This window comes from Suncus etruscus, chromosome 13, assembly GCF_024139225.1.
Source record: "Suncus etruscus isolate mSunEtr1 chromosome 13, mSunEtr1.pri.cur, whole genome shotgun sequence".
NCBI classification, from domain to species: domain Eukaryota; kingdom Metazoa; phylum Chordata; class Mammalia; order Eulipotyphla; family Soricidae; genus Suncus; species Suncus etruscus.
The window spans coordinates 85889651-85912941 of NC_064860.1; the positions used below are offsets into that span (position 1 = coordinate 85889651).

General features: G+C 34.0%; 1 protein-coding gene and 1 non-coding gene across 4 annotated transcripts in view; one reads left to right on the forward strand and one right to left on the reverse strand.

Annotated features, from left to right (window-relative positions):
* The window catches only part of ALCAM (activated leukocyte cell adhesion molecule), a 216572-nt gene that overhangs the window by 171391 nt on the left and 21890 nt on the right, over nt 1-23291 (forward strand). For 2 of the 3 annotated variants that reach the window (XM_049785682.1, XM_049785684.1), the window contains exons 5-11: nt 1787-1874; nt 2803-2985; nt 10273-10400; nt 11831-11963; nt 16171-16283; nt 19864-19999; nt 20306-20439. In XM_049785682.1, the coding sequence (XP_049641639.1) occupies nt 1787-1874; nt 2803-2985; nt 10273-10400; nt 11831-11963; nt 16171-16283; nt 19864-19999; nt 20306-20439 (915 nt within the window). The remainder of the gene's footprint in view (nt 1-1786; nt 1875-2802; nt 2986-10272; nt 10401-11830; nt 11964-16170; nt 16284-19863; nt 20000-20305; nt 20440-23291) is intronic. The other variant, XM_049785683.1, reaches the window with a different exon arrangement.
* Nucleotides 2212-2317, reverse strand: LOC126026763 (U6 spliceosomal RNA). Its single transcript, XR_007501984.1, has one exon. It is a non-coding gene; the product is annotated as a U6 spliceosomal RNA (small nuclear RNA).

Consider the following 23291-nt stretch of genomic DNA (forward strand, 5'->3'; position numbering starts at 1 on the left):
TGAGCATTTGGGTTGTTTTTCCGTATCTTTTTGGGTGGGGACACACCCAGTGACCTTCAGAGGTTACTCCTGGCTATTCACTCAGAAATCGCTCCTGGCTTGGGAGACCATATGGGATGGCCGAAGATCGAACTGCTGTCTGTCTTAGGTTAGCAGCATGCAAGTCAAACGCCCTATCACTGCCCCACCGCTCCAGCCCCAATATCTTGACTATTATACTAAGTTTCATGATGAACAAGGATATGAATATACCAACTTGAGTTGATCTTTTATGGGGCGAATTTGGGCCACAACCTGTGGCACTTGGGTTACTCCTGGCAGGCTCAGGGGACCAATTAGGATGTCAGGGATGAAACCTGGGTCGGTGACATGCAAGGCAAATGCCCTACCCACTGAACTATTACCAGTGCCTGAATTGAATCTTTGTATTTTTATTTTGGGGTGATATCTCCATATTATTCCCATCAATGCTAAAGCAAATGGTATTCCCACCAACAGAGGATGAGAATTTTTCTCACCACAACCCACCAACATATTTTATGTGTCATTCTCCTTGGTTTGGTGTATCTCAATGTTTATTTTATTTTTATTTTTGAATTTTGTGACTATTAGCATTTTTTATATGCTTATTGGGTGTTTATATGTGTTCTTATCTCCTTTGCCCCATATGTTGATGAAATCATTGAATATTTGTTGTTGGGTTTTGTGAGTACTTTATCTTGAATACTAGCCTTTATCTGGTGGGTTGTGACAATTGTGCATTTTAAAATAGTCAAGACCACATTTTAAATATATATTTGGGAGATGGGCACACCTGACAGTGTTTGGAGAAAATTCATTGCCATGCTAGGACTCAAATCTCACACTATTACATGTAACACATCTGTCTCGAGTCCTTCCAAGCTAAGGACATATTTTTTTAAGTTAAAGAACCATGATTTACAAATGTATATGTAGTAGAATTTTAGATGTGCAGTATTCCAATATTAACCTTCCTCCACCAATTTTCCCTGATTTTCTCCCATATTATCCCCTCCCAACTGGCCATTTTAACAAGTATCTTTTTAAGTCTGGTTGTGATAGTTTGGGTCTCATACTTTCAGTGTTATTGACTCTGTCGTTTGAATATTTAGCTCAGTCATTTCTTAATACCACCGATGTAACTGAAACCTCTTGACTCCTGCTGCCTGTTATTTCTCATTGCCCCCTTTACCCCTCATGCACACACACACACACACACACACACACACACACACACACACACACACTCCCACTACTCTATTTCTTTCACTCACCTAGTAGTATTTTTGGGGGCTCAAGGTGATCTTATTATCCCTCCTTTAAATTGTTGCATGTCCTCATGCAGAACATATAAGTTTGATATCATACTGTGTTTTTCCTTCTTCTTGCTTTCTTCATTTAATTTGATATCTTTCAGTTCCATCCTCATTGCAACACATTTTATGAGTCATTCCTTTTGTCCTTATAGTTGTTTAGTATTCCATTGTGTATATATACCACAGCTTTATGATCCACTCAACTGTCATTTGATGTTTAGATTGATTCCAAATCTTAAGCTATGAATATTTTAAAATATCTAGAAGAAAAATGTATCCAGTTTTTATTCAATATTTAAAAATTGAAGGGATCAGAAAAATTTTGGAATAATATTGCTTCCCCCCACCACCCCCAAAATCTTGAATTTTGAAGTTGTCAACTAAAGAAACCAAGGTGTTAACATTCTTTCTTTTATTCTTTCCTTTTTTTTTTTTTTTTTTTTTTGCAGTTGGGAGACTGTGTTTCTGAAGACAGTTATCCAGATGGCAATATCACATGGTACAGAAATGGAAAAGTTCTGCAACCTCTTGAAAGAGGTAGGCATTAAATAGGCAAAAAAGTTTGTTGAATTTGATAACCTGTTTTCTTGGACAAGATTTTCTTGTCCAAGAATTACTCAGACCAACCTGTGCCTAAATATGTTGCCCTGTTTATATTTTTGATTTGAGGGTCATTCCTGGCAATGCTCAGAGATTACTCTTGGCTCTCTACTAAAGGAGAACTTCTGACTCTGATCATGGAACCATATATGGTCAAATTTCAGTCAGCATCATGCAAGACAAATGCCTTACCTGTGTTACTCTTTGCTTGTGTTGCCTTCTTTTTATCTTGTTTCTAGACTTTATTATTTTAAGTATACATTAAATACCCTTTTTTAATATGGAATGCTTCACGAGTTTGCCTGTCATCCTGCGCAGGGGCCATGCTAATCTTCTCTGTATTGTTCCAATTTCAGTATATGTGCTGCCAAAGTGAGCACTACATTAAATACTTTTTAAACCACCATTAGACTTTGTACAGAAGAATCAAGAATATAAAACTGATTTCTATATGGGATGTTCGAAAGGATTATTTCAGGATTCTACTTTAGTCTCTGATTTGTGGTTTTGAAAAGTTGTCCTACTTTACTATATGTTCATTTTCTTTTCTATAAAATATTAGAAAGACAAAACCATCTTCTCAAAGGTATTATGTTTAATTAGGGACTATGATTTTTTGATTAAAGATATTATCATTGGGGCCGGAGAGACAGCATGGAGTTAAGGCATTTGCCTTTCATGCAGGAGGTCATCAGTTCGAATCCCGGCATCCCATATGGTCCCCTGTGCCTGCCAGGAACAATTTCTGAGCATGGAGCCAGGAATAACCCCTGAGCACTGCCAGGTGTGACCCCAAAACCACACACACACACACACACACACACACACAAAGGTAATATCATTAATGTTCTTATTTTTTTTTCAGCAGTGGTTATAATATTTACAAAACAAATGGACCCAGTGACTCAGCTATATACCATGACTTCATCCCTGGAATATAAAGCAACTAAGGCTGACATCCAAATGCCATTCACCTGCTCTGTGACATATTATGGGCCATCTGGCCAGAACACACTTTATTCTGAACAAGCAGTTTTTGATATTTACTGTAAGTAATTCAATATATAATTATAATGCACATACAATATATTAGAACAAATATCCCATGCTATAATAATCAAACTGTTCTGTAGATTCTACTTCCAATGCCATCCTTCCATTCCTTGGCACCCAGTTAATTTATTCTTTGAAAGTTTTTGAATAAATGCTTGTGCATTTTTTAAAATATATTTTGCTATCTTGTTACTGAGAAGACCTTTTTTCTATTTACTTCTGAACACTGCTACTGAGAGACAAATCTCAAAGTCTCATCCACTTATACAGTTCTCAGTGTGACATATAACCATGAATTTAATACGTGTCCAAAATGCCATCTGATGGCTTTCTGAATGAATGACACTCAACAGTGTCAAACTAGAGGAGCTGAAAATGAAGTATGAACCTGAAGAGAAAATTGAAGTGCCTGTATTCAACATGCCTAAAGAAAAAAGAATGGAGTACTGTCTCTGGATGTAACCACCCCTAGCGACCCATGTACTAGCCAGACTGATAGGGAAGCAGGTTATAAATTATTGTCTTCCAAAGAAAAGTCACAGGAGATAGCATCTTGCTGTTAGGAAAGACAAATTTCTTATACATACCAGGAGTCAGTCTCTCACCTCACAAAAATGTGCCAATGTATAATCAGCCACTGAGGAAAAAGAAGTAAGTGGAAACCTAGATAATTTCTGAAATGAAATCAAGCATTCCTAATTCTTGCAAGTTAGCTGTTGAATAAAGAATTCATAGAAGTGAAAAGGGGAAGATGAACTACAAGAGAATTAGAAGAGGAAATATGAGATGCTTTCCTAATTCTGAATGTCCTCCAACTCACCTCCAGAGACTCAGTGTCCGAAGCTGCAAAACCTTGTCTTTAGTGAGAATTAGATGCTACTTGTACAAAAGCTGCTGTGGAATTTTGTCAAAAATATTCTTTTTGCAATTGCCTTATTATTTTTTCCTGCTCATAAGAGATGAGTATGATCCTACTGATAATTTCGTGTTTATTTGACTGGATATCAAAATTAGATTGTGATTATAATCTGGAGAAATCTTTATGTATGTATGTATTAACATGGAAGAAATTGCAGGTGATGTACTATTAGCTGAAAGAAGCTTTAACCAATCATTGCATATTCATTTTTGCATGATATAAACACTTATCATCTGTGCTTATATATTTGAAAAGAGAACACTGAATTCATTTACTACTATATTTTCCTTTATATTTTGAGTAAAGTAGAGAGTGATTAAATATGTTGGAAAAGTAGGAAAGATTGTTGAAAGTACCATATAATACAGTCGTTGGATTTTTACTGTCTTTAAAAGTGTATTTATATGCATGACTTAAATTTAAAGCATATGAAGAAAGTAATTTTGAAATTTTAAATGTAAAAAAATTTTAAATACCCAATGAGTTTTCCAGATGATATTTTCAGTTTCCCAAATATTTCCTTTTAATGAAGAGATACATTTTAATGATGAGATCATGTACATAAGTTAAATAGTATGCTGTATTTAAAGATATTTTGGGTAAAATTCACCTCATAGATTTGAACATAAACTATTAAACTTTGTTGACCATCTGCTCTAACTCCATTAGTTCACTTAGCAGTAAAGTGAGGCCCTGGGACTTATCTTAAATTAGCTGCAGAGAGTGGGTTAAACTCTTTTTCTCCAAAGTTATGCTCATTCTTATATGACAGGTGCCAAACTAATCTAATGATTAAGAGCAAACATGCTGGCAATAGAGTCCCAGTGCTGTCAATTACTGTTTCTTAAAAAGATTAAATGTTTTAGACTTTAGCATTATCGTTTCGAAATGGGGAAAATGTAATATTAAATTTATAATATTGTTAGAGATTATGCGAAATAAAAAATTAGAAAAATGCTGTGCCATGATTTAATGTTCATTATTCAAAATTATTACAGTATCACTTTGATCACAGGAGCATCAAGTTGGAGATACCTATGTCAGGAAAAATGTAAGATAGAATTTTATTTCATAAATACTTGATCTAAAAAAAAAGAGAAATGTAGGTTAAGTTAGAGATTTGTCTCCTCTATATTTCTATTTTGATTCTGTAAAGTGCATAAACATAATACATACTATAGCAAGGTGCTATAATACCTATAATAAAAAGGCATTTCCTTGAACTTTACAAATAAGTTTTTAGTTTTGTTTTGTTTTGCTTTGCTTTGTGGCCATGTCTGAATGAGCTTAGGGCTTATTCCTGGCTCTGTGCTCAAGGATAATTCCTAGTGCGGTTAGAAGTCCATATGGGAAGCCAGTAATACAACATAGGTTTTCTGTGTTCAAGTCAAGCACCCTACCTGCTGTAAATCTAAATACAAATAAGTTTCAACTTGATTTAAAGGTAAAGATATTAAAATATTTATTTCCTTTAGCTTATCAATGCATCAAACATGTTTCTTTTCAATAAGAGAGTTCAGAATTTTTTCTAACAATGCTCAATTGGAAAGAAATCATCCTGGTAAGTAAAGGAGTATAAAATGGAAAGTAAAGCAAGCTGATAGTGAGTCTTGATAAATTAACTCAAGAAAGAATAGTAATGAATGAGTATCATGAAGAATTATTGAGCAGAAAAGTACCTAGATGCGAAAGAAGGAAATTATTTTACTGGAGCTGATTGTGTTGTACATATTTGGCAAAGCTTTTGAGAAAGAATAGTGTAAGCAATGCTGAATGTTGTGGTGAAGATAAAAAGATGTTTAAGATGCAGTCTTTACATTTCAGTTGAGAAAGATGACATCTATTTTAGATGAGAATTATAAATTCATGTTGCAAGTGGTCACTAGCAAAATTATCTAGTAAAATGAATAGTCCTAAAAAACTGGCAAAAGACAGTGATTCTCAAACTTTACGAGTCATTAGAATTATCACAGGACTTGTTAGAATACATATTTCTGGAACATGGTCTTAAGATTCTATCTCATATGTATAAGGCGGATTACAACTATTTGCATTCTCGACGTATTTCCTTATAATAAGAGTAGACATCTTGGTTCTACACTTGGAGAACAACTGGTCTAGAATGACCTCGAAGAAGAGAAAGAATGAGCTAAAAAATAATGGAAACAGTAGAAGTCCATTAAATAAAAACTGTTCCCTCATGTAACTGTCAGAAATACCTTTTTAAAATGCAAATATGATCATGCTATGTTTAAATTTTTCAATGACTCTCTGCTCCTGTAGATTAATCTTCATATTTTCACTTTCAATATGTCTTGCAAATGTGGTCCTCTATTGGTTCACAACTATTATCACTTCACTTTTTCTCAACAGTCTATTTTTTTCCATATTCTTCTTGGAGAATATTACTTACAAGCCTATTCATGTTCTGTTATATTACTTAATCTTTACATATATGTATTCATTAAACAGTAGCTCTGGGTTAAATTCTTACTAAGTGCTACAAGTAATTACTGGATATACATCATTTGTAATCATTACTTTGCTGTAGTCTCAATTGCAAAGTATGAGATCTCAATAAATACATTGAATCTTCATTGAAGTCAGGGAATATGCTATTTTCTTCTTCTTTTTTTTTTTTTGTTGTTGTTGTTTTTGGGCCACACCCAGCAGCACTCAGGGGTTACTCCTGGCTATCTGCTCAGAAATAGCTCTTGGCAGGCATGGGGGACCATATGGGATGCCGGGATTCAAACCAACCATCTTAGGTACTGGATTGTCTGCTTGCAAGGCAAACAGCACTGTGCTATCTCTCAGGCCCCGGAATATGCTATTTTCAAGTTTATAACACCAGTACTTGGTGCCTTAAAGAATAAGTTTTATCTAGAATAAATAAGAACAAAAACATTTTAGGAGATTGTTTGGTTATTATGTTGGGATATATATTATATACAATTATGAAAATTAAAATTTAAACTAGCTGCAAACCAATTATGGGTGCCGATGGAAGAAATGTGCATTTTAATATTTACATACTGGGAATAAACACAGAATTTTTCTAATCTTTATTTAAGCACCCTGATCACAAACATGATTGTAGTTGGGTTTCAGTCATAAAAAGAACGCCCTCTTCAACAATGCAACATTCCCATCACCAATGTCCCCATTCTCCCTCCTTCTCTCTACACCCCCCTGCCTGTATTTAAGACAGGCATTCTACTTTTCTCACTCATTGACATTGTCACCATATTTCCAATGTAGTTCCTTCTCTAACTGCACTCACCACTCTATTTGGTGAGCTTCATATCGTGAGCCAGACCTTACAGCCTTCACCTCTATTGTCTCTGAGATTTATTAAAATAATGTCTTTTATTTTTCTTAAAACCCATAGATGAGTAAGACTATTCTGTGTCTAACTGAATAAGTTCCTCTGACTTATTTCACTCAGCATAATAAATTCCATGTACATCCATGTATAGGAAAATTTCATGACTTCATCTCTCATGATGGCTGCATAATATTCCATTGTGTATATATACCAGTTTTTTTGTTTGTTTTTGTTTTTGTCACACCTGTATGCACAGGGGTTACTCCTGCCTTTGTGCTTAGAAATTGCTCCTAGCTTGGGGGCGACCATATGGGACTCAGGGGGATCGAAATGAGGTCCATCCTAGACTAGTGTGCACAAGTCAGATGCCTTATGCCCTGCGCCACTGCTCTGGCTCCTTGTACCAAATTTCTTTAGCCATTCATCTGTTGAAGGGCATCTGGGTTGTTTACAGAGTCTGGCTATTATAAATAGCACTTCAATGAATATAAGTGTGAGGAAGGGATTTTTGAATTGTATTTTTGTGTTCCAAGGGCATATCTATAGGAGTGGTATAGCTGGAGCATATAGGAGCTTAATTCCCAGTTTTTTGAGGAATCTCTATATTGTTTTCCATAAAAGCTGGACTAGACGGCATTCCCAACAGCAGTGAATGAGAATTCCTTTTTCTCCACATCCCTGTCAGCTCTGGCTGTTCTCATTCTTTTTGATGTGTGCCAGTCTCTGTGGTGTGAGATGGTACCGCATTGTTGTTTTCATTTGCATTTCCCTGATGATTAGTGATGTGGAACATTTTTTCATGTGTCTTTTGGCTATTTGTCTTTCTTCTTTGAGAAATTGTTCATGTCTTCTCCCCATTTTTTGATGGGGTTGTATTTTTTTTTCTTCTTAAGTTCTGTCAATACCTTGTATAGCTTAGATATTAACCCCTTAACTGATGGATATTGGGTGAATAGTTTCTCCCATTCCGTGGGTGGCTTTTGTATGCTCAGCGCTATTTCCTTTGAGATGCAGAAGCTTCTTAGCTTAATATATTCCCATCTGTTTATCTCTGCTTCCACTTGTTTGGAGAGTGCTGTTTCCTCCTTGAAGATGACTTTAGTCTCAATGTCATGGAGTGCACACAGAATTTTTAATGTTGTTATATTCAAAACATTCCTTCAGAAAACTGAGAAGAAATAAATGTCAAGAGTAGAAAAGAGGTGCAAAGAAGAAATACAAAAAGATTCAATGAAAAGGCCTGTATGAAATGTGACGACAATGTAGATTATTTAGAATCTAAATGAGGGGAATATTTGTGCAATAAAATGGTGAATTAAATTTAGAAAACCCTACTAATTATTAATCATTAATACTTGTTGATTGAGTAGGTGAATGAGAGCAAAGAGAAAGCAGTATGATTGGAAGAACAGAGTGATTGGAATGATTCATTAATGGAATAAAATTCAAAGTCATGACAAAGACAGACCAAGAGATCAATCATTTTGTTTGAGGCATGGTAACAGACATCCAGAAAGTTGCTATTAAACATTCAAACACATCATGTTAACCCTTTGATATCAGTTTAGTCCTTTAGGATTAAACTCAGCTCTTCATCAGAGAGCTATGACTGTTGAAAGGAAGACAGAGAAGGAGAATTTTTAAAATAGAGTAGGGAGTCATCTAAGTTGTGATCCCTAACTGTTCTAATGTCAGTTTTGATCAGAGACTTGGCACGGTGATGAACAACATGTTGAACCTTGCTAGAAAGGGGTCATGAAAATAGTGAATGAGGTCATAAAATAGGAGGTCAATGGGGGGCCGAAAATACACTTCATTTACTTTCCACCTGCTGGCCCATGAAGGACCATAAGCTGAATCAGAAAAGCAAACAATTGCATTAAACCAGTCATTGTTTAAATTCAAAACAATCTGGCAAAACTATTCAGAGATCCCAAATATAAAAAAAAGAATAGTAAAGAAGCCATCCTTCTTAACTTTCCTCTTGTACTTTAATCTTAGAAAGTAAATAAATAACGGTAAGTGATAGATAAAAACAATATTGTTCTCCAAATCTTCCACATATTGGTCTGGGTTGCTTAGATAATAATAAATAAGTTTTCACAGTTTAATTTTATCTAACTAATATGGAACATAGTCACCTCAGACCTCAGTAGTTATTAAACCTTATATAAAAGATTATCTAAAATAAATATTTCTATTATATGATTTTTGAAATAAATACATTGCTCTTTTTTCAGCTATTTATAATAGGAGACATATTAGAAAGTGTGGTATATAAATAAAACTGCCTACAATAATTTTTTCATATCATCTTTGCCTAATATCTATTTTAGCTAACCTTTAGTTTTTATAACATTCTCCTGTTGAACAGTAAGGCTCTATAAAGAATAAGATTGGCTCTACTTTCTCTGTAAAAATGGTCAAAATAGAATGAAAGTTATGTCATAGTTGTGTCTCCAAGAACAGAATCGCAATCTTTTCACAGTCTCTTGATTGTGTTAAGAATTTCTGTAAGTTTATGGGATTCATTGTTTTAAAAGCATTTCTGCCATCCTGCTGCCAAAAATCTTGCTGCTGTTATTTAGCTCATGTCTCTTTTTATTTAACGTAAGGTTTTATTAAGAAATATGTTTGCATGGGTTGTCCAGTCACTTTAGCTACTTAGCAAGCTGGTCCAATTTTCTTCAAACTGCTGCTATACTTCCTACTAATGAAATAATATGGTGAGATTGTTCCTACTGGTATCTTTTGCACATAAAATACTATGGCAATTTTTTCCTCTGTTAAAAATGTTTTGTTAAGAAGAAATTGATTTTTTATGTAACAGGATCTCTTTATTTCCTCTAACCAAGATTAGTACTTGGTACAGCAAGTAACTATTAACTTCAATCCTCCTATAACAAGATACATTTAAGTAATTACCATTAATAGCTTCTTGAGAAAATTGTGTATAATTTAGTGATTTATATTGTATGTGCAGAGCAATTTTGTACTTGAAAAAAATGTTTAACTTGTGTCATTGGCTTTCACAGATCCAACAGAACAAGTGACAATGCAAGTATTGCCACCAAAAAATGCCATCAAAGAAGGGGACAACATCACTCTTAAATGTTTGGGAAATGGTAACCCTCCTCCTGAGGAGTTTTTATTTTACTTGCCAGTAAGTGCTTAAGTATTACTACTTGAGATATTACTATTGTATTACATGCAGTACTATCATTTTATTCTATTCAGCAACTGTTGGCTTCAAGAATTGTATGTACATGAGAATCTTAATTGAGAAAGGATATTCTTTCTGAAAACAGGAACATCTACAGAAAGTCCTTTAAAATTATTGTCAGCATCTGACCAGCTTCTTACCTTTTAAGAGATGTTGGGTACAATAAATAAAAAATAATGAGTGCAAGGAAAAGAATTAAAATTCAAGATTTATTTATTCAAATAAATCAAGGGAAATTTATTCTTATGAAGCAAACAACTGTTAGGGGAGGAATTATTGTCTGTTATGAAGTCAAATGGACGTAAGTTCCTTTCCTGAAAATACCTCTGAAATAGGAGCAGCATCTTGTTTTTAGCTTTACCAAATTATGATCTATCCCCGCTACCATGTGTAATAAAAAAGACCTGGTTCCACAACTTCTAGCATGGCATAATTAGAAAAATGCTGTGTGCAGAGAATAATTTGGAAACTTTCTTTGGATTATGTTCTAAATTTCACTGTGCTGTAATACTAGAGTTGAATATAGCTCTGTTTGAGGACTTTAATTTGCTCTCTTTAGTCTTCCTTGGTTTGTGATTCAAATTATTGCTTTAGAGAAATGATTTGTCTATTCTACACTTGCTTCTGTGGACATGTGCAAATATGATCTCTGTCTTACATTACTCAGTGTTTTTAGAATAACACTACCTCATACATCACCAAAACTAATGTGTAGTAATTTAGTCAAAATATTGATCAGAAGTCATAGTTTAGCCTAATATGTTGAGATTCTGTTTTTTTCTACTATCAATGAACCTTGGAAATAATTAGGTTTACACCTTTACAATGAAGGACAAGAGTCAAAATTGTTTCTTAGCTTTTAGCAATCACATGGTGATTACCTTTTCTTAAAAATATATACCTACAGTTTATCTTTCTTATAGTCCTGATCTGCTATTACTATTTTCTTTTCTTGTCAAGTATTCTTCATTTTCTTGTTCTCTCCTTCCTTCCTTCACTCCCTTCTTTCCATCCTCCTACTATACTTTACTTTGCTTTTATTCAGATGCATGAATGTTTTATTATAATTCACCTCAACTATTTTCTATTTTGGAAAAATGGAAAGATACAAATAAAATACCAAATTTTAAAAGCTTCTTTATACACAAACCACACTGTCAGTAAAATAGCACCAAATCAGTGTGAATGATCTCCTGAATCTTCATAATCATTTTTCCTTAAATCAGATAACACAATCTATGCTTTTATCTGTCCAATCTAAGAAGCACTTTTTCCTCACCTAAGAAAATTCTATTTCATCAAGCAATACAACTGTTCATATCTTTTCTACCACGTGTAATCATCTGACATTTTCCTCTGTCAAATAAAAGGGACAGCCTGAAGGAATAAGAAGCTCAAATACTTACTCATTGGCAGATGTGAGGCGCAATGCCACAGGAGACTACAAATGCTCTCTGATAGACAAAAAAAGCATGATTGCTTCAACAGTCATCACAGTTCACTGTAAGTCGCCTTATCCTTTATTACCAACCTTCAGAATGGTCTAAGTTGGCTTTTTTTTTAAATAAATTGCAGCTATCTTTTTCTTAAATAACATAGTTTCAGTAGACTTATTGAGGAGCATCAGTGCAAGCCCAACTTTTGTCCAGATTTCCACTACAATATTGAAGCCTTGCATGAATGAATCTACAACTGACACTACTGATGACCTTCCTTTCTGTTTTTACGGGACTTCAAATTATATTATCAATAAAACATTCACATGAATATTAAATTAAAACATGTCATATTTGAATAAAGGATTTAGACAATCTTGAAATTCACAAGGTTTACATGTGTCTAGAAAAGTTTGTTTTCAGGATATTGTTTAAAATCAAAAATAACGATAACAAAAATTCCCAGCTAGACGAAGTTCTATAGACTCAACAATGGCAGAGGAGTTAGTAAAAATTTAAAGTCATTTATTGTTTTCTATGTAAAAAGTGCAGCAAATTTATAGAAACAAAACCTTTTCAAAGTCATTTGAACACCTTTGTATTGTGTTTTCTAATCTACAGATACTGTCATATTTTTCCAACATGATTTAAAAAACAAACATAGTATACACATTTTACTTGAGTTCTTTAATTTGAAATTCCTGACACTATTTTATTGAGGAGCCTGATGCACTATGGGAATGAGAAACTAATTTGAACTGCTTCCTATAGATATGAAAATTCAATGTGCTGTTGACAATTGTCCATCTTTCTTTGAGTTCTATCCAAACTTTCTAATGATTCCTTTATACCCAATAATTCTATCAATAACATTTCTTCTAGATTTGACCAACTACAATTCCACTGAATATTAAGTGTTTCTGCATTCCTATATTGGAAATTACAATTAGAAATTGCTCTGAGGCAAGAACTTTGCTTTTTATTCTATAATGTTGGCAAGCTTGGAAAATAGGAGGTCAAATTTGATGGAGAATAGAGTGATATTAGCTGGTTGTTTCTGAATGTTTGATATTGGGCACACACTGGCAGTTCTATAAAGACAATGGTCTGTTAAGTGTTCTGTCCAAGACTTGCCATTTTTGTTTGGTTCATATGCATGTTTTACAGAACTGAGTTGGTCTGTCATCTGAGTTTAAACAAAAAGCAGTGACTCTTGGCATAACATAATGCTTTCTCCCTCAGGACCAGTGAGTCATGGGAAGACTTATTCAGTCTGTTCTATAACAATAAAGTATGGTGAGATGAAAAAATATATTCAATAGAATGAATTGCATCTGATATAATTCTCTACTAGCATTATTAATGAGATATTTGAGCAGTAAGTCAGTGCCAAAAGATGTTTCCATGTGATTATATTTAAAAAATGTTCATTATGCTTATCCCTGAAATGGGAAGGAATATAATGTTTTGTTTCACCTGTACACCAGACAGAGAAGCATAGCAGATTTGTTTGCAACCGTGTAGTATATAGATGATTGATTTTCTGTAAGAAGAAAACAATTTAAATAAAAGCTTGTAATAGTTTAATTAAATTAGTTTATTTAATTGAATTTAAATGCTTTTAGGTTTTGACTATTGACTAAGCTTTAAAATATATATATATGTATATATATATAATCCCTTGAAAGATAAATAAATTGTTGCAAGTAAATAAATTTCTTACTCTAAGTATATAAAGTAGAGGCATTAAAATTCTTTATTTGTTTAATTACACTTTGTTTAATTACTTTGTAATATTACTTTGTTTTCCTTAAAATATGATTTGATTTTTTTCTATGGATGACTGTAAAGAAGAGAAAGAGCCATGTTTGTATGTTTAAAAAACAGACATTTCATGAATCTCTCAGAATCATCATTGCAGGGCAATATCACCTGTTCTGCAAATTCATTTTCAATTTACATGTGTACATCATTCTCTAAAAGCATTAATTTGATCTTCTTACTGACAAGTTCACCATCTATACAACAAAAACTTATAACACACTGCGGAGAATTTTTATTGCAGTATAATTTATCCAACTATTCTGAGAATTCAACTTATCTAGGAAATAGTGTATATTATTAATGAGAAACAGAGTGCATATTCTTTCCTCACTCATTCAAGAATAGATTTTAAGAATCTACAATTTGGTGGGCATTGTGAATTCACAGTGACAAAGCAAATCATAGGCCCTACACTCATAGTGCTTAAAACTAACAGAAAAAAACAAATATTACAAATGATATAATCGGGGAAAGAGAGATAGATAGTACAAAGGTTAAGGTGTTTGCCTTGTCTGGGACCTATCCTTAAACTGATCTGTCTCTAGCACTGCATGAAGTGGGTATTTCTAGAACCACCATGATTGAAATCTGAGTATAAAGCCAGGAGTTGGTCCTGATAACTGCCAGAATTATTCCATCTCTGATCTATACATAGAAAAAAATTAAAATAATAAAATGTAAAATCAAGAGAAGTGCATGGTGCAATAGCAATTTCCAAATGTCATAATATGAAATACCAATTTTCAGTATGATAATATGATTTTTTATAGCTCTGGTCCAATAATCCAATAGTTTAGCTTTCAAGTGTAATCAGTCATAGCATGTTACATTTATGAATTCACCGTTTGCTTTCGCATATGTGGCAGAACATAAGTTGTTTTATTTAAGTGTTCTTGTCAACTATAAGTTGTTATAGTTTGGCTCTGTTGTCTAAACACGATATAGTCTTTTGATAAAGTTCTTTGAAACTCAATTTATAATAATTTTACAATGAGATTTTTTTTCATTCTGCTGTAATTTTTTTTGTTTTTGTTTTAGGGCCACACTTTCAGGGGTTCCTCTTGGGTATGCGCTCAGAAATCGTTCCTGGCTTGGGGGACCATATGGGATGATGGGGGATCGAACCATAGTCCATCCTAGGCTAGTGTGGGCAAGGCAGACGCCTTACCCTTTGTGCCACAGCTCTGTTCCCATTCTGCTGTATTTTAGTCAGTTGATTAATAATTCTACTTCAGGGGTCAAGACGGTGGTGCAAGCTGTAGGACGTTTGCCTTGCACAAGCCAACCTAGGATGAACCCCCGACATCCCATATGGTCCCCCAAGCCAGGAGTGATTTCTGAGCGCATAGCCAGGAGTAAACCCTGAGCTTCACCAGGTGTGGCCCAAAAAAGCAATAACAATAAAAATAATAATAATTCAAAATTATAAATTGTAAAATTATTTCTGATATTTCATCGGTGTTTAGCATGCTTTAACTATTTACAATATATTCTATACTATTCTACTGGGATTTTAATAGCTATTACTTTGTATTTGAAAGATTATACATCCCTAGATGTGATTTACTATATTTTTAAAATATGTGTGTTAACAGTGCACCTAATAATGAACAAACTTAAAATCTCAACTGAATGAGAAATGAGGTAATATTTATAAAGAATATGGTTATTACTTTTCTCTTCTTCAAACAAAACCGCATAACTTGAACTATCTAGTCCCGCCTCCCAATTGGGGGTGAGGAATAAGGGAGATACCAAGATCAAATATGTATAAGACCTCTAAGTAGTAAGCTAGGCACAGAGGGGACCACTTATTCTAGCAGCCCCAGGGGTAAGGGAAGAGAATAGGGGAAGAAGGATGGGAACTGAGGTGGAGGGAGGACAATTCGGTGATGGGAATTCCCCTGATTTTATGTTAATATGTACCTAAAATATTTAATGTCAATGATATGTAAGTCACTATGATTAAAGTAAAATTATATTTAATAAAAAAGAATATAAATCTGCTCTAGCTATAGTCAATTCTTTTTGAAGAAACACAATCTCTTGATTTTTCAGTTTATCACCAATTGTAAAATTAAAATCGATATTTTTCACCTTAACAACTTATTTTATATTTACCTTGTTATCATCATTATTTTCTTCCAAAAGTAAATTAAGAGTATTTTTAAGGTGATAGGCTCCAGAGTAATACATATGTAGTCAGAATATAAATCAATTTAACTGCAAATAAAATGCATAATCAATTAGACTATTTACTTTCTCCATAAGGTCTCAAAATTTGCTTGATAAACTGAACTGATTATGCAAAAAAAATTGTTATTTTAATTACATGAATCAGTTCTGAATTTTCAGGATTGGGTTAAAGAGAGTTTCTTTTCTTTCCGCAGTTAAAGTACTTTGACCTAGTTACGTGTAGTTTGCATTTCAAGCAATTTTCTTCTTCACAGATTTGGATTTGTCTTTAAACCCAAAAGGGGAAGTGACTAAACAGATTGGTGATACTCTGCCCGTGTCATGCACAATATCTGCTAGTAGGAATGCAACTGTGGTCTGGATGAAAGTAAGTAGTTTTCGTTGGAGAAACCCCACTGTTTAGACTTAATCTATCTTCTTTTATACTTATATTCCATTATGCATAATCATAGATTTACGAAGCTATAGTCATTCTTACAAATATATTACACTAAAAATCTTGTCACAATAAAAGGTTAGAAATACAAGAGCTGGAGCGATAGCACAATAGTAGGACTTTTGACTTGCACATGGCCTACCCTGGACAGACCTGGATTCAATCCCCAGTGGATATAATCCTTTGAGCCTGCCAGGAGTGAGTCTGAGCACACCAAGTGTGCCTCTCCAAAAAACAAACAATAAATAATAAAAAAATGTTATAAATACAAAATCCATAATGTCTACTATGTTTACTTTGGGGCATCAATTTCATTACATGTCTATATCCTAAGTAATTATTTACATAAACACATGAAGATGGACTCACACAAATACAGTTATGTACTTTGGTACTACATTGTGTCTAGTACATTTTAAATCCTCATTATTTGACAAGATATAAAGTACATGTAAAATATACTGAATATTTATTCTTCTATCTACATTTTTTATAAAAAGGTAAAAGCAAAAGAACTCCAAAGGTGATAAATGACAAAGACTCAGACTGCAACTATATAAAATATGATACTCCCTCTGATCCTACCAATGTTACTGTTTCTACTAACGCTGATCTTAAGTCTCCAAATGCTGATTCTTTTGAGTTAGTAACTTCTTAAAAATAGAACTGTCATTTCATCCCAGTGAATTAGAAGTACCTGGAATATCCTAGAACTTAGTATTTCCTGAGTGACATATTTCTTTCAAGTTAGATTATTTTAATAAAATGAAATAACATATGGGCTATTACATGGTGACTCAACCATAACTATCATTTTAGAGTAGATAGTGGAATTAGTAAAATTGATGATGAGGTGATGTTATCATTCGGTGATTGTTATATTTAAGTTATTGTTATATCTAAGTGCACTACAGTTTTTACTGGAATATGGAATGTTAAGAACATTCAATCATGTGTTAGCATAATTAATTATAAACTATTTTAAATTAAGATGAACAATAATTGTTTTGATTAAACATAATGAGGGCTTGTTGATAAAGTTTTAATGACAATATAAATTATTCAAATATATATTTTTATTTTTAATTGTGAATTAAAGCCAATGACTAACAAAGTTACTTATAGTTGAGTTTTAGACATCTAATGTTCTAACACCAATGTCAACCTCTCTCTACCAATGTTCCCAGACTCCTTTTCATACTTCCCCCTCCCAGTCTGTCATCTTGACTGGCACTTTTGTAAGTGTGCTAGTTAAAGTTTGAGTCTCATGATTACAGTGTCACTTATTCCATGTTTTGTAAATTTAACCCTATCTTTCTTTAACACTACCATATACCTGAATCCCCTTGACTTTTCAGCCCCTTTATAACATCTGTCTTTCTCACCCCTCCACTCTATTTTTTTCTTCTCCTTATTATATTCTAAAGCTAATAGTGATCTAGGAGGCCCCCTTTTCAACCACAAAATTATCACAAGCACTTAATGTAAATAGAATATATAAGTGATATCACCCTGTATTTATCTTTTTCTTGCTTAATTTAGCATATATTCTAGTACTATCCATATTGCAACAAATTGCATGATTTCATCATTCTTTGTAGTTATGCAGTACTCCATTAAATATGTGTGTGCAATGTACACTGATATATACATATATGTATAGCCTATCATCACTATCCATTCATTGTTGAAGGAAATTTTGGGTTTATTCAACTGCATTTTATAAATTATTTATATTACTTTTAGATCAATTATCATACTATGCCCTCTATAACTTGCATATTTCACTCTCCTTTAGTGGTAGACTCATCACAACTGCTCACTTAAATAACTAAAGTGTCACTCCATAACTGCCTATTCAACACACATCATCGCAATTGATGATCAAATTGATGATTATCAAATTGATCATCAAAATGATGATCATCGTCATTGATGATCAAAGACAAACTAAAATATTCTGTTAATCTAATAACATTCATAGTGTGCTTTACAAAGAATTGCTTGTTTCTATATCATCTATGGTCACTGTTGTTAATTAAATATCTCTATCAATAGTGCTGGTCAAAAAAGAAAGAAAAAATACAATAGCAAGCACAAATAATATTTGTGAATAATAATGAAAAATATTATTCTCCAATGAAGTCGTTAATACAATAGCAAAAGCATTAGTAAGTTTTTGTTAGCTCTCCATTCTCTTAAACTGATGTGTTCCTAAAGGGATTAGTATCAAACAATTGAAGTTGTCTAACAATTCAATGCACTATTACTGGCACTGCAGCTTTTGTGGGTATATTCTCAGCTACCAAACTCCTGGAAAAAGGAGAATGTGGGAGGGGGGTGGGAAGGTACACACACTGACACAAAACTGCTCTGGTGATATCAGCCCAAACACCAGCATACCTAAAGTTTGGTGATATTGGTGTCTCAAAAGGGAATCAGAGGTGTGGCTAGGTAGGACCATTGGCAAATGATGGATATAACAGGCATGATTTTGGTAGGATGGGAGTTTAATCTGCCTTCTAATTCCAAGATTTCCAGATTTCCACTCTCTGACCAGTATGGCTTGGCTTACATCTTGTTCTAGAAAAGACTGAGTCTATGGAGCTGGTCCAGTGCAATGATTATGACTGCATTTGTATATGTGTGGTTATAACTGCCAAGATTCCTGGAAGAACGGAGATATGGACAGAGGGTCCACATTTGCTCCCAAAAGCCCTGCTTATATCAACCCAAACATCAGAGTACCTATGTTTGGTCAGCTTGGTGTCCCTTAAGGGAATCATAGAGGTGGGGTGAAGCAGGGCATTAGTAAAACAAAGATTCTGAGTGTGAGTACAGCAGGTATGGCTTCTTCATGGCAACAGCTAGACCCAATGTCTGCTTAGAAGCATTTTTTAATTGAAAATAAATATATAGGTTTGTTTTTCTGTAAATTCAGACAAGTATTAAAATTAAGTGTTGCATTTACTTTGTAGAAATTGTATAATAATGTATCATTAAGCATTTCATGAAGAGAGTTTTTGTCATAAGGCCATGACTCTAATGGATTCCTAAGTTGATTACTTTGTTTTATAAATCACTTTTAGGCATTTAAAACCTTTATTGATTACTTAAAACATACTCAATATCTGCCAATCCCTGTTTATATGCTTTTATTGCAAGGAGTAGTTTCTGTCGATTGAAAAGTGTTCTAGGATAAGCCCATTGTATTATTTATATGTTCAAGTATTTATAGTAGCTCAATATGGCAACGCTATTTCTCAAATAAGGAAAATGAGTCTTACATGTATATGCATTTATTCTAAATTAAAAATTTACTAAGAGGGGAGTACGAAATAAAACTCTAATATGTCTGGCTTTAAAACTACAAGAGAAAAAACTTTTGAAAGTATCTGAATTTAACAAAAAGAAGTCTGCATTTTTGTTAGATCTAGAAAAAATTTTACTTATGTCATAAATATATATTATTATTGTACCTGGTAAAATGATTAAGTTTTTGTTTCTTCAGGATAACATCAAGCTTAGATCAAGTCCTACATTCTCCAGTCTTCATTATCAGGATGCTGGAAACTATGTCTGTGAAACAGCTCTTCAGGAGGTTGAAGGACTAAAGAAAAGAGAGTCTTTGACTCTCATTGTAGAAGGTAACAAATTGCTTGAGCACCAAACTCTAACGTTTTTGAGAATATAATATCTGGGGCCAGAGTGGTAACACAGTGGTAGGGCGTTTGCCTTGCACGTGGTTGACCCAGGATTGACACAGGCTCGAACCCCGGCATCCCATAGGGTCCCCCAAGCAGAGGGATTTCTGCGCACAGAGCCAGAAGTAACCCCTGAATGTCACTGAGTGTGGCCCCAAAACAAAAAAAATAATAATAGAGAGAATATAATAGCTGGTTTCTTTTATAATCTCAGTTTAACATTCTAGTTTCATTGTGATTCTATTTCAGGAAAGCCTCAAATCAAAATGACAAAGAAAACTGATCCCAGTGGACTGTCTAAAACAATAATCTGCCATGTGGAAGGTTTTCCAAAGCCAGCCATACAGTGGACAATTACTGGCAGTGGAAGCGTCATAAACCAAGCAAGTATTTGTCTTTTTATTATAGATTATCCTGGTCTGACAGACGCATGATGCAAGTACCTAAAGTGTAGGCTAACTTGTACATTGTAAATAGTACATTCGCAGTATATGCTCAGAAGCTTCTGCTAACTCATTGATTTTTTTCAAAGAAGCAATATGGCTTTTTGTTTCAAGGAAATGAAGAATAGAAGAATATCGTATGGTCAGTATCTGGAGTGTGTGTGTGTGTGTGTGTGTGTGTGTGTGTGTGTGTGTGTGTGTGTGTGTGTGTCTTGGTCGCTGTTGTTGGTTTGGTTTGGTTTTAGTTTTGTTTTTGTTTTTGTGTCATCTGATCATGTTCAGGACTTATTCTTGACTCTAAGCACAGATTTCAGTCCTGGTAGGGACTGAGAGATAATATGGGATGCTGGAGATTATAGTATTTTTCACTCTATAAGACACACCTGACCATAAGACACACATAGTTTTTTTGATGCTTTCCTCCCCTACATTCAGGCTTCAGCTTCAGGTGGCATTTGCTCCATAAGATGCATCTTATGGAGAAAGAATGCATCTTATGGTCTGAAAAATACGGTAAGCCCAGGTCAGCTTGTGCAAGGAAAGTGCCCTACTTATATGCTATCTCTCCAATCCCCGTATCTTTTTTTATGTATATTTTTCTAGTTATTAATTTCTGAAGCTTAATTAGTTAAAAACATTAAGATACAAGCTTTTCTTTATCATAAATATACATTTAAGATAAGTGGTCTCCATGAATTTGCTTACTAATTTACATAAAGAGATGCTACTTTTTTTAAATTGACTTCTAAAGTGGGGTAAAAATCACATTTTCTATTGTTCAACCTTTTGTCTGATTTACTTATGACAGAGCTAGGACCAGGATAAGGCTTACTAAACACATTGTTTCTAGAATGTTTCTATACTTTCTGAACAAAAGTCAGCAAAAACCAAATATTATGCCTTTGTCAGGATGCCTTAATAAGAGTAAAGAATGGAGAATTTATGAACACTAAGAGTTATTTTTTTTAACAGAAAATATTTGGAGGGGCCGGCGAGGTGGCGCTAAAGGTGTCTGCCTTGCAAGCGCTAGCCAAGGAAGGACCTTGGTTCGATCCCCTGGCATCCCAAATGGTCCCCCCAAGCCTGGGGCGATTTCTGAGTGCTTAGCCGGGAGTAACCCCTGAGCATCAAATGGGTGTGGCCCGAAAAAAACAAACAAACAAACAAACAAAAAAGAAAAGAAAATATTTGTATAAATAAGAATCTGAGCTGTCACTATGAGTTCAGAGTTGTGGTCAACGTCAGTTTGCTCTTATTACTGACATACTAGTTGATTCCATTTTCCCTACCAGTTTCTATCCCTTTTCATAGTGAAGCCCTTTAAAGACTCTTCAGAAACACACAGAGGTGCCATTTGATTATATGATTCTTCTGTGGAGCCCTCTTTTGGATCCAGTGGAAATCTCAGAAGGCTTGAATAAAGTAGAGTTGCAATTTACTTTAAAGTTAAAATTGCCACTCGTTCTCTATTAAGAGGAGCTGAGCTATCGAGTCAGCTTCTAAGACGTAGTTTGGGCAAGCAAATTGAATTTTGGTTCTTTCACCTATGAGTGATTCACGTATGTATTTACTTTCTTCCCCAAATGAAAAGCCTCTAAAGTAGTTGCATACTTGAAGCAAATGCTCTTCATTTGGAGTTAGATGCAATGGATAAACAAACGAAAACATGCAAAACTTGGATAAAGAGACTGAGAATTCCTGTGCTCTAAGAAGTAGGTTTCTTTGTTCAGAATAAAAACATGAACTTGAATTATGAACATAATACAACATTTTTAGCATAAAAATCAATGTATCTTTTATATTGTGTTTTTTTTTTTGTTGTTGTTGTTCACACCCGACAGTGCTCAGGGGTTACTCCTGGCTCTACGCTCAGAAATCTCTCCTAGCAGGCACGGGGGATCATATGGGATGCCAGGATTCAAACCACCGTCCTTCTGCATGCAAGGCAAATGCCTACCTTGATGCTATCTCTCTGGCCCCCTCTTTTTCCTTTTAATTCAAGTCAATGATATTTATAGTTTCCACATTTACACATTGCATTTCAACCATGGAAGAAATTTATAAATAAATCATAAAACATATCATTATGTTAAAAAGACACTTTAGTTTTACTGATATTGAAAGCATAAAAGCAGAAAAAATAATTTTACTCCAAAATATATTTGTTTATTGGAAAACTAATGAAAACGTTTAAAAGGCCACCCTAAAAAGAAACATATATGTTTTGTAAAGATGGAGTAACAAAAGCAAATACTCAGGCAATCATAAATATGCTGTTTGGAAATGAAAAAATTGCAGATAAATTTACTATGAGGATGAAAATAATAATGCCATTCTTCATTGTCAAGGAGAAAGATTGTCTCTGCCCCTCAAGGTGATACATTATTTTTCTTGTTCTACAATTGTGCTGATCCATCCATAATATTTTATTTGTTCTCTTTTCAATCATATTATATCTCTTATTTTATAATTTCTGATATCTCTGCCCCATCTCAGCCTAGGTACTAGAGAATATCCCTAAGCATAAGACAAGCTCTAGTCATCAAGTCTCTGGCCTTGTAGTGAAAGAGATAATTACAGAGCAGCAGGGTATGTTATGTGCCTTATATAACTTCAGTATGAGTGTCAGTAAGTTCATTCTTAGTTGTGTCAGACCTGGTTAATCAAGTTTTGAGGAGTAACATGAATTGTCTTGAATATTTTTAGAAAGTCAGTGCAATGCTGGCCCTAGTTTATACTTATGATAAACAATTAAATGCATTTTAATGGAGGGAAACAAAGAAAATATCAGA